Genomic DNA, 12816 nt, shown 5'->3' on the forward strand with positions numbered 1-12816 from the left:
AGTGGCTGACGTCGACGTGGAGACTTGAGAAGCCCTTCATCTTTCTAATTTTTTTTGTTTTTTTTTTTTTTTTGTTTTTTGTTATACTTGTAATTTGTAACTCATCACACTTGTAAATTTCAATGCTATGGAATGAAATATGTTTTCCCTTTTTCACATCTTGCGCATTTCCATTCATCTCTTCATGTTTGCTTGTATAGATATAAGATATGCTTGCACGTTAAAATAAGAACAAGGTTGTAAAGAAATTATTTACTTAACCATAGTCCTATTTTGTAAGTGGTTTCGCAGTATCTTGTTTATGCTGACACGAGCGATGACTTTTCACTAATCCTTTTTTGCGCGTCGTTGTCGCGCGTTTTTTATATGGAATTATGAGTTTTAGCCATTACATGTCAGCATGTGTTACTCAGATATCCACTATGATTCCGCGCGCGACCTCGACCTGAGACCTTAACAACTATGATTTGGCATGTACTTTGCCTTAGTTGTGTTTAGGGATTTTTATGATCAGGCTGCGCGGGATGTAAGATGGATGTTTGTGAGTGTTTTGAGCTAAGGCTCTTGTTTTGGGCTAAGGCCCTGACGTTTTTATAGTTAAGACTCGTTAACGTGTTTGAGCTAAGGCTCGCGCATGTATGTTTTACTTCGTTTTATTTTGTTTTGAAGTCAATATAGTGTTGTCATATTGCTCCAAATTAATAAAGGAAGTGTGAAACATGTATGCAAAGGTAATAGAACAAATATTGAAAGATAGCGCGAATCATCATTCATGATGGCTTAAAATCCTTGATTACATATTTGAATTTTTACATGAAGCATTTTCTAAGCTGTGCTGCGTTCCACGCGCGCGGTATCTTTTTTCCATTCAAATCTTTTAAAGTGTACGCGCCTTTCCCCAATTCTTCTGAGATTTGATAAGGTCCTTCCCAATTGGGGGACATTTTTCCTGGGGGTATTGCGCGGCTAGCTTCATTGTTTCGAAGGACAAAATCATTTTTCTTGAAGTGGCATTCTTTAACGCGCTGATTATAATATTTTTCCAGCTTTTTCTTGTATTTGGCTTCATTGATGATAGCCGCTTCTCTGCGCCCTTCAAGCAAGTTGAGGTCCAATCTTCTTTCGCGCTCGTTATCAGTCTTGCTCATCATGAGCACCCTATGGGATGAGCATCCAATTTCTGCTGGGATCATAGCCTCTGTTCCATAGGTTAGGCTGAACGGGGATTCGTTATTGCTAGTTTTGCTTAATGTCCTATGCGCCCACAGGACATTAGGTAACTCTTCGACCCAAGAATGGGATTCTCCCTCCAACCTTTTCTTCAGCCCATTTAACAAACTTTGATTCGCGCGCTCCACTTGGCCATTCCCCTGAGGGTGGTAGACCGAAGTGAAGATTTGGTTGATGTGCAATTCTTTGAGCCAGCTGGATATCTTCCTGTCAGTGAATTGTTTGCCATTGTCGCTCACAATTTCCATAGGAAGGCCAAAACGGCAAATGATGTGGCTCCAGATAAATTGCTTCATCGCCTCAGCTGTGATTTTTGCTAGTGGCTTGGCCTCAACCCATTTTGTGAAATAGTCTACCGCCACTACCAAAAATTTCACTCGCCCTTGCGCCTGCGGCAGGGGCCCCACAATATCAATGGCCCATTTGTGGAAAGGCCATGCGGAGGTCACTGGAATCAAGTTGTTCTTTGGCCGCATGGTGTTTGGCGCGTAGCTCTGACATGCCTTGCATTTTTGGATTTCTTTTAGCGCATCCAAGTACATGCCTGGCCAATAGTAGCCTGAGCTCATTGCCTTGGCAACCACCATGCGCGGCCCAGCGTGTATTCCGCAGATTCCTTCGTGAATCTCCCTAATCACATAGCTTGCTTCTTCAGCATCCAGGCATTTCATGAGCGGTCCAAGATAAGATCGTCGATATAATGTACCATCTAGTAGTTCATAGTTCTGCGCCTTGTGTCTTATCTTTCTCGCCTGTGCGCGATCGTCCGGTAACTTCCCCTCCTTCAGGAATTCCATTATTGGAATTATCCAGGATGAAGGGGTTGTATGAATTACAAGGACAGATTGCGTTTGCACTGACGGGTTGCTCATCACTTCCACCCTGACATCTTTGCCAAAGTGATCAAAATTAGTTGATGCCATCTTACTCAACGCGTCAGCGGGCTTGTTTTCGCTGCGCGAGATGTGTATGATTTTGAAGAAGTCAAACTGCTCAACGAGCTTTTTTGCCTGCTCTAGATATAGAGGCATGGTGTTCTCCTTGGCATCATAAAGGCCATTGACCTGTGCAGCTACCAAGTAAGAATCAACATGGGCCTCTAGCCTTTTAACTCCAAACTTGCGCGCAACGCGCAGACCAGCCAGCAGGGCTTCATACTCAGCCTCATTGTTGGTACTCTTGAAGTCCAACCTAATAGCATAAGTATATTCATGATTATCAGGGTCCACCAGTTTGAGGCCTGCGCCGGACCCTTCGCTGTTGGAGGCTCCATCAGTGAATAGCCTCCAAACATCTTCTTCATCATTTGCTCGCGGAGGGTCTACCTCGCGCTGAGCTTCTTCAATCTTTCCCTCTGGGATTTCCGTGATGAAATCCGCTAAAACTTGACCCTTTATTGCTGGACGGGGCTTATAGGTGATCGTGTGTTCACCTAATTCCAGCGCCCACTTTGTCAGCCTTCCGGAGAGCGCGGGGCGTCGCAAGACTTGCTGGATGTTGTAACCTGTCAGAACTTCAATAGGATGACCATTGAAGTATCTATGAAGCTTTCGCGACGCGTGTGTTAGTGACAAAACTAACTTTTCCATGATGGAATAGCGCGTCTCAGGGTCTATCAGCACCCGACTCACATAGTATATTGGCGTTTGGATCCCCTTGCGATCCACTAATAATACTGCGCCGATGGCGCGGTCTCCAGCTGACAAGTACAATGTAAGGGTTTCGCCAGGAAGTGGAGCTGTGAGCGCGGGCAGCTTTATGAGACATTCTTTTATCTCACTGAAAGCTTGCTCAGCCTCAGGCGTCCACTTGAATTGGCTCTTCTTCAAGCAGTTCCTCAAAGTGTTAACGAATGGAGTAGATTTGGTGGCGTGGTTCGCTAGGAACCTGTTGATTGACACCAATCTACCATTCAGCTTCTGAACCTCTTTCATGGTGGATGGTGAAGGCATGTCAAGGATGGCTTCCACCTTTTCAGGGTTCACCTTGAAACCATCCTTAGTGACCATTACACCAAGAAATTTCCCCTCTTCCGCGCCGAAAGTACATTTGCTCGGGTTGAGCTTCATGTTGACTTCCGTTAGGCGCTGAAGAGTTTCCTCGATGTCTTTGAGCATTTGTCTCTCCTCCCTGCTCTTGATCACCAAATCATCAACGTAGACTTCTAGATTTCTTCCGATTTGTTCACTGAAAACCGAATCCATAAGTCTTTGATAAGTGGCGCCCGCATTCTTTAAACCAAAGGGCATTTTTGTGTAACAAAAAACACCCTTGTCGGTTCTGAAGGCAGTCTTGTCTTCGTCTTGTGGTGCCATTTGAATCTGGTGATAGCCCTTGTAGGCATCCAGGAAACATTTGAGCTTGAACGGCGCCACGGAGTCCACCTTTGCGTCGATGTTTGGGAGGGGGTAACAGTCTTTCGGACATGCTTTGTTGAGGTCCTTGAAGTCAATACACATCCTCCATGACCCGTTGCTTTTCTTTACCATCACAGGATTGGCTACCCACGTCTGGTATCGGATCGGGCGGATGATGTTTGCGCGCAACAGGTCCTCAACTTGCTCATTCATGGCCTTCGCCTTTTCATCCCCCATGATTCTCTTTTTCTGAGCAATTGGCTCCACCGACTTGAACGTGTTAAGAGAATGTTGCGCCAAGTCTCGCGGGACCCCAGTCATATCGGAGTGTTGCCACGCGAAGACCGACGTGTATTTTGTGAGCAACCTTTTCATTCTCAATCTCGTTTCGTCTGAAATGGTAGCGCCAATTGTGACCGTTTGCTCTGGGAATTTTGGGTTTAAAATCCACTTCTCTGGCGCATTGTCCGCCATTGGAAGTTTCATTCTCCCTTCCCGCGGCGTACTTGTCACTGCGCACAAATGATCGCGGTAAACAAATGTTACGCCTGTTGGTGTAGGGAACCCCAATGCGCCGTGCGCTGGCGACGGTATAGCATTAAATTGGGCAATCGTTCCCCTACCCAGGATCATATTGTGGCATGACGTGGTGGGCAAGACCAAGAAGTTGACAACTTCGGCTCGCTTGTGCTCATCATCCCCCATAGTTAGTTCAAACTGAATTTGACCTAGGGGATGGATGATTTCATTCGAAACACCACAGATTGGTGCGTTCACCATCTCGAGCCGCGCTTGGTCTGCCGGGTCTAACTTTCTGAAACATTGCTCATACATAATGTCAGATTCGCTTCCAGTGTCCACCAGGACCTTTGACACTTCGTAATGAGCAATGTGTGTGGTGATGACGAGAGGGCTGCTGATTGAAGGGCCTCCCCTGATTCTTGGGAAGATAACTTGCTGCTCGCGCCAATCTCCGCTGATTTGCGCGCTTCTCTTTTTTGACGTCTGCCCTTGTCGTCCCCCCTCAGCCACACAGATTCTTTTGTATTTCTTGCTGGCAGAGGCTCCTTCCGGTTGCTCATCTTCTATTCTTGGGTTTTTCACCAAGTGAGCCAGCCTGCCTGATTTTACATCCTTCTCGATCGCATCCTTTAAATGATGGCATGCGTCGGTGTTGTGGCCCGGGGACCTGTGAAATTCACAATATTTGCCACTGTTTTGCGGTCCCTTGTAGTGTAGTTGCTTGGGGGGCTTGAATTGGACATTCTCAGTACTTAACACCTGTGCAGGTGTTTTAGTGAGGGGAGTCCATATTCTTGGCAGAGGTCTGCTAGGATCTCTGCCGCCCTCCCTCTTGTCACCCTCCCCGCGATTACGAACATCTTTTTGGGGCTGGGGTGAGCTTGGTTGCGTTTGCTTTTCTGCGGAAGAAAAACTTGTTGGTTGCAACCTGGACCATACAGAGTTCTGTTTGGCCCTCTTCTCTTTGCTGCGCGGTGATTCAGCCTGATGCGCTCTTTCTCTTGCCCTATCTTGGGCAATCTGTTTTTCATTTCTCGCGAAGACTCGCGATGCTTCCATTAGTTTTGCCCAAGTGGTGGGCATACCATCTCTGCTTACGAGAGCTCGGCGGAGTTGATCACTGCGCGCGCCTTGTATAAACGCCACGCGCAGGAGTTGCTCAGTTATACCCCCGATTGCCAGAGACTCCTGATTGAAACGAGTGATGTAGTCCTCAATCGTTTCATCATTCCTGCGCACGCAGTGCATGATGTCATCAGGATCGCGCGTGTGTCTGCGCTGCTGTACGAAGTGGGCTTGGAATTTTTCCAATAGTTCCTCGAACCCATCAATTTGCCCAGTCGGCAAGCTCTCGAACCAGACACGCGCCGCGCCCGTAAGGCAGCGGGCAAACATGTGACACCATGTTGGCATCGTCCAGCTCTCTAGGTTTCCCGTGTTATAGAAACCTTGCAAAAAGTCATCTGGATCTGTTGTGCCATCATATTTGCCCAGACCACTTGGCATCTTGGTCTTGTGCTGGATGGGGGCCTTAGCGATGCGCTCAGTAAATTTTGAGTGCTTCACTAAGATGGCCGGCCTGTACGGCGTGGTTACGTCCACTTGCCCCCTCACTGGCGGGCTGTACGGCATGTGCAGATCCAGATCTGCTCTGGCTCCAGGCGCCATGTTCACAGGCGCGCGGAGTTGTGAGCCTCCTGCATGAGTATCTCGTGTCTTCCTCATGCTATGCACTTCTTCATCACTGAACTCAGTGTGTGCAGTGCGAACAGAATGTCCGTCTTCCGGCGCGCGCGGCCTTTTTGTAGTCTGCTTATCAAACGCTTGCCTTTGTGTTTGGTCGGCTAGCTTTTTCTGTTTGACCATTTCATTATACTTTTCCATTAGACGCCGCTGCTCGTTTATGAGCCATTCATTCGGATCATTTCTTTCTTCTTCTGGACCCATTGGTCCTTTCAGTTTCGCGCCGGCAAGATTTTGTAACGTGAGATCGTCTGGAGGAGTTTCAGTCTGGCCGTGAGGGGTTGTGATGAAGGGACGGTTACTGGTGGTGCGCGTAGAATCACGCGGCACCCTCAGAAACTGCTGTCCCTCATTGACACCCTCACGTTCAATATCCTCCAGAGCTTGATCAGCGTTACGAACGCCAGAAACCATGGTGATTGATTTTTTTTATGTAGATCTGATGAGATCTGATTGCCGTTTGTAACAGTGGATGGCGCCAATGAAGAAACGTGGATCTCCTCACTGGTAGCAGATCTACTTTCCTCGGGTTTTGATTGTACTATTTCACCGATGGTTCTTCTGGATCTGTGTTCTTCCACCTACAAAATGAACAACGCCGTTAACTTACCCCTCAGAAAGGGACAGAGGGGTCCTCTTTGGGGTAACCCTCCGGCGTGAGAATAAGTATATGTAGGAGAAGATAATAATGTCAGAGTCAGGGAATCTGGAGAGTATTGCTTAATAGCTGAATACTGTATGATTGTGTGACTGTGTGTTTGTATGTAACTGACTGTGAGTGAATGTAATTCAATATGATTGAATGTGATATCACTGCCTGTAACTGTCAATGATTGAGTATGAATGTGTCCATCAAAGTGGAGTTGATGCTGTATTTATAGTGCTAGGGTTTCCACTGATTGGGCTCAGCCTCGTTGGCCTCCTCCAATCGCACTGCGCCACGTGTCCTCTGGGACACCTGGCGCTTTCTCGTTGGTCGTAATCACGTGGTAGCACATGTGTCATGCTGAGTTGTCGACCTTTCATTTGGCAGCTGTCAACATCAGCATATTCTTACTCCTTAAAAGATACCTTCTGGAAGGTTGTCTGACGTGCACAATCAAGGTTGCCCTAATCCTGATTTGGATAAGGACGAGGTCGATTATGTGCATGTGTGATATGCGCCAATCCTGAGGATGCGCGAGGTCTTCTCTTTATTCTCACGCGCAGATGTTTCATGCGCAGATGTGATATGCGCCGCGCGCTGATGCGCCGCGCGCATATGTGATGCGCGAGCATATGTGTGCCTGGGCATATGATGCCTGAGCATGGGTGGTGCCTGGGCATATGATGCCTGAGCATGTTTTGTATGCGCCATGCGCATAGGTTTTGGCTTTGTGCCTTCATAATGTCTTTATCTTGTGGGTTGACCCGCCTTGCTCGGTGTTGAGGCGGGTACATACCTCTTCACAAGCTAACCCAATCAATGATTATGCCGAGACACCTACGTATGGGTGTGCATAGGTTGATTTCGAGCTCAGGACGAACCAAAGTCCAAAAATTCGATTACTGTCATCGGTCAACTTTTACTCAAAGACAAACCAAAAATTCGATTTTTTTTTTGGTTTTTTAAGATCCATTCGGAAATATGAATTCACATTTGTAACAAAAAACAATGATTCTGACAAGACTAAAAACGCATTATTTTTTGAATTTATTGGTTGATTTGAGTTTAGGTTTTTATTTTTACAATAAGAAACATGAATGTGATAGAACGATATCTCTAAATAAAAAGTTGGATCGATAAAATTCACATCACTATTAAGAGAAACCAAAAAATAATAAATCATCAATAAAATTCCTACAAACATAACATACACATCCATACACAAAACTCTATCCTGCTCATCTTTATAGGAATTTACTCAATGTCTAAAAGCAACAATCGGGCCTGTCGAGTTCACAACCTTGTTATGCAGCCGTTGTTCTCGGAGGCTTCATCCCAAATCCATGTTTCTTCCGCTTGACACTGTCAATACAACACAAATTGATTATATTGTTTCAGATCGAATATACTAACATATTAAGAAGGTTAGAATGAGATAATAGATAAAAACAGAAGACTTACGTTGGGGCAAGTTTACCGAGGCCTTGAAGCTCTTGACCCGAATCCTGATCAAACACTTTCCCTGATATGTCGATAAGGTACGACCTATGTGCATTCGATGAGAGTCCCCGACTCACAAGCAAATCCAAATCTCTTTGATGAAGCTCTCTCCCATTGACAAAAACATTTGTGTTTCCATCCGCACATTTTTCCAGCACTGGATAATTAAACTCCTCAATGAATGGCTGCCAAATCAATCATTTTATATATTAGTTATATGACCACCTTAGAAGCCAGCTACCTGTGCAAGTTGTGTTTTACCTGAACCCATTTGTTACCAGGGTATTGGTGGAGCCCATGAGTTAATACTTTTGGCTCGTTCAAAGTTCATAGTTAACGCATTATTGTGATTAGAAAAACCATATTAGTATAATAATTTGAATAAATAATTTTTGATAAAATAATTTAGGTAATTGTGATAACTAAAATTACACATTGTGTGACACTTGACCCGCTCCCATGAAATGATTATTGTAGTAATAATCTAAATCCAATTTATTTATTAAAATTTTTTTGGAGATTGTAATAACTAAAATGCACCTCGGGGGCGACTTTCAACATGCTTAACATATTTGAACCCATTTAACCCGCTCCGTTTTATCTAATTTTTTATTTGAATTTAGAGAAGATAATAGGGATAAAAGGAAGAACGGTTATATTATTGAAAACGAAAAGAAAGATTACAAGATAATCCCGGGCCTAGCCCTATCTCACCGCATAAACAGGAGCCATGGCAATGCCATATTCAACATAAACATACTCCCCTCTTCCTATTAGCTATCCATACCTATTTATAGAAATATAAATTGCACTTAACCCCTCCTAAAATAGACAAATGATATTTAGACTAGAACTAGATCATGATTCCTATCAAGATAATACAGAGTTCGAATTGGCCTATTTATTTGACCCTTCTAAACAAAAAAATTATAACTTTCCGTAGCTGTAATCCGGATTACACTTCAAACCAGACTTCATATTTTCATAACATATCATGATCAAGAAAATTACCGGGATAATACCGCGACACGGGCCACCCATCATACCCCAGAATCCAGCTTTCGAGTCATACCTATAACACAACCAAAATAACAAATAAATAAATGATTATAAATGTACATACTTTGTTATATGCTTACATAAATTTCAAAAAAATACAACTATTATGTTACCAGTAATCACCGGGCTGTACTGTTCCAGCCAGCTTTTCAGCCTTCTTAACCAACCGATCCGGAATAGGATGCCCGTTGACCGTGACATTGACTATCCCCTGGTCAACATGTTGACTCGACTTCGACAACTCCCTAAAGCTTTTCTTGATCATACCCACAAAATGAGACCCGTTTCCATTTTGTCGATCCGTCTCCCCACTCGTCTCCCCAGATTCTAACGACGTGCCCGTATTCACACCATATTCATTCGACGAAATCTCGATCTCACTCGCCTCTGCATCATTTTTCACGAGCCCAAAATTAACGGGCTTTTCGGCCCGGCTCATTTCTGACCTCCTGCTTACGTTTCCTGTTCCCGCTCGGTTATACTTTGTTGAATAGTCAAAGTGATCTTGAAGCCGTGAACCCGATGGCGGTGGAGACGGTTTGTCGACATTCACCGCCACATCAGCAGGATTTTCATCCAAAATAATATTAACTTTGAATTCCTCCACTGATGCGTGCGATACACCAGATTTGTAGGATGTCAAACCCGGGCTTTTGACCGACAACTTATCCATTGACTCAAAGTCAAAATTGCCCGAGTTGTCATAATCCTCAGAGGAATCTCCACGAGACTTGCGATCGAATTTTGATTTACCAGAATCTTTATAGAAATCCTTATTGGAATCTTTATTGGATTCTGAATAAATGGAAAGAACTAGTCGTTTGTTGATAACAGAAAGTGACATGATTTCAGAACAAGCTGCACATCTTATTTTCTTTGCATTCTTTTTGGGTATTTGAATCAATTCATAACATTGACAGCACGCGATAAATGGAGAGCCGCCAGCCACGGGGCGGCACCGCCTCGCTCCGGTGGCCAAGATACCTCTAGGAGGACGTCGGATTTCACTAGACCATCTTGTGTGAGGTTCAGATGTATGCGAGTTTATAGAAAGACTGGAGAACCGGCGGTTGTAATCATGGTGGAAGAAAACCGGATCGGTTTGCAAAACAGGCGGTGCTATAGGTGGCAGCGGTGCTGGTGGTGGTGGAGGTTGTTGGTGTTTATTGTAACAAGCTAAGCAAGAACAAGACGGGTGGTGAAACTGACCAGAATAATATGAATGATACGGGATCGGTTCTAAAGGTGTAATGGGGTTTCTTCTATGATTGTGTGATCTCAACGGGTCGATAAAGGTTTGAACTTGACGCGTATGATCTTTTTCTTGAGGTGTATTACGTGATCGTATGATTTCGTATTTCAGTTCATCTAATTTCCTTAAAAGCTCGGCTCGGTCATCGTCAACTTCAAGATCATTTGTGTTTTGAGCTAGCTCGGCGTATTCATGACGAGGGGCGTGATGGTAATTTGATGGACCTACTTGAAGATCAGGCTCGCGGTATCTCCAATTCGAGGCCCGAACCGATCTCCGTGACCTCGGTTCTTGAAAATCTCTGTTGCTATCGTCTTTTTCGGACCCTGAGCTCATGTTGTTTACACTTCTGTTTAAGAAATCAAGATTTAATGATTCTTTGGATATTTTGTTCGGGACCACATCACTTTCATCACCGGATTTCTCTGAAGAAAGACCGGAATCCATACGTTTATTCCCTGCTGCAAATCAAGATTTCAAGAAAAGCATGTATGAAGAACACTTCAACACAAAGGAAATAGAGAATTAAAACAGAATATTGACCAAATCACAGACAATATTATATGAATGAAGCTATGAAATGAAGCAATGTGTGTAATAAATATATAAAAAGTAAAATAAGAAAAGTCAACTAACAAATTTGGGCTTATTCAAAACCAAAAACAACCTTGAGTTTGACTGCTACAGAAATCCAAAAATACAGAAGAAGTCAAAAAAGATGGTATTTCCAAGCCATTTAATGCATAATTTTTGAAAATCCATCTGAAATAGTTAACAAAATCACAATAATTTGGGTCTAAATCACAAGAAAACAAAACAATAATCATCCAAATTTAAGCCAATTAAAAACCATTAAAAAAATTCAAATTTTCACATGTTTTTTGCAAGATCAGACACACCCAATTCACTTCTACATTAACCCATCAATAACAAATCATACATTCATACACCCACATTTGAGTTACTTGAAGAAATCAAGAATGTTGATATTACCAACCAATTTTATAGCAAAAATTTTGAAAACCCATATGAAAATCTTCATAAAATCACATTAATTTGACCCAAAATCACAAGAAAACAAAACAATTATCATCAAAATTCATACTTTCACAAAACCCAATTAAAAACCCACAAAAAAGATTCAAAATTTCACATATTATTCACAAGATCAGACACACCCAACTCATTTCTACATTAACCCATCTGAGTTTCTTTAAATAAAAAACAAAAATGCAGAAGAAATCAAGAAAATTGGGACATTACCAAGCAATTTATTGAAAAAAATATAAAAACCCATCTGAAAATTTTCATAAAATCACATTAATTTGACCCAAAATCTCCAAAAATAAAAAATCATCATCAAAATTCATACTTTGACAAAACCCACAAAAAAGATTCAAACTTTCATACATTCTTCACAAGATCAGACACACCCAATTCAATTCAATAAAAACCCACCAAGAATCAAGAAGCTTTACCTCTAAGAACAGCACCACAGCCACCACATTGATAAACTGCATACTCAGTAACCTCAGTGAGCAAGTTTTCACATTTTGGGCACCTAACTAACCGGACTTTAGCCGGACTTTCAGACATTTTTGTTGTCCAGAATCTAATCAAGAGATAGATTTTGTGGAAGCAAGTGCAAAGATTCGGATGTGAGAAATCATGGGTGAAATGATGAAAAGCCTGCAGGAAAAGAGTACAAATCCAAGGGTATTAATATAATATCAAAAGCTGGTGGTCACATAACTCAGGAACAAAGATGTACTTTCCTTTTACTTTTTCTCTAATCCCTTGGGGTTTCCAACTATTTTCTTAGAGGGTGTTTTGCGTAGCTTATTTTTTTTTGTTTTTTGTTTTTTTGGAGGAGCAAAATGTCTAAAATGCCTCTCCAAAAACACCTAAAAACATGAAATTGAAGTTTTTTTGTTTTTTGGAGAGGCAAAATAGTGTTTTGCGTAGCTTATTTTTTTTGTTTTTTGCTTTTTGGAGGAGCATAATGTCTAAAATGCCCCTCCAAAAACACCTAAAAACATCAAATTGAAGTTTTTTTGTTTTTTGGATGGGCATTTTGGACATTTTACCCCTCCAAAAAACAAAAAAAATAAGCTCAGCCAAACACCCCCTTAATCACCCTTGCTTTTCTTCGGTATTACATAAATTGTTACGGTGTAAACGAGTCCGAGTATTCCGTTGAATAGTGATAATCAGCTCGTTAAAAGCTTGAAATAAGTGAAACTTGAAGTATAATTGACGCTAAATTAACGTTTATTTGATAAGAGAGTTTGAGCTTGAGCTTTGCTAGACTTGTGAGAATAATAAAACCATTGTTTTTTTATAATAATAATTTTTTATGTGTTGTGATTTAGTTAGTTAAAGTGTCACTTCATTGTAATATATACAGTTTGTTTGAACTAACTGATTTGTTAATAAGCACACTATGATTAAATAGAATTAAAAAGAAAAAACAAAAAACAAACAAAAACAAAATTGTGATTTTAGCT

General features: G+C 42.3%; 1 protein-coding gene across 1 annotated transcript; it reads right to left on the reverse strand.

Annotated features, from left to right (window-relative positions):
* Positions 1-7666: 7666 nt before the first annotated feature.
* Positions 7667-12022, reverse strand: LOC143608133 (uncharacterized). Its single transcript, XM_077083307.1, has 5 exons — positions 11788-12022; positions 9171-10770; positions 9010-9070; positions 7960-8183; positions 7667-7860 (listed from the first exon to the last, which is right to left on the reverse strand). The coding sequence occupies exons 1-5, from the start codon at positions 11903-11905 to the stop codon at positions 7803-7805; spliced, it is 2061 nt and encodes a 686-aa protein (XP_076939422.1). The 5' UTR covers positions 11906-12022; the 3' UTR covers positions 7667-7802.
* Positions 12023-12816: the final 794 nt, after the last annotated feature.

The sequence above is a fragment of the Bidens hawaiensis genome, unplaced genomic scaffold (assembly GCF_021521415.1).
Source record: "Bidens hawaiensis isolate Kalapana, Puna unplaced genomic scaffold, B.hawaiensis_p1.1 tig00100099_1, whole genome shotgun sequence".
Classification (NCBI taxonomy): domain Eukaryota; kingdom Viridiplantae; phylum Streptophyta; class Magnoliopsida; order Asterales; family Asteraceae; genus Bidens; species Bidens hawaiensis.

Bases quoted from the DNA above. Each gene is read 5' to 3' on its own strand.
- LOC143608133 (XM_077083307.1), bottom strand. From the start codon at position 11,905: ATGTCTGAAAGTCCGGCTAAAGTCCGGTTAGTTAGGTGCCCAAAATGT. The intron at 8,184-9,009 runs GTAATTTTCTTG...TTGATTTGGCAG, and splicing joins CGTGTCGCGGTATTATCCCG to CCATTCATTGAGGAGTTTAA. The intron at 7,861-7,959 runs GTAAGTCTTCTG...TTGTATTGACAG, and splicing joins CTCGGTAAACTTGCCCCAAC to TGTCAAGCGGAAGAAACATG.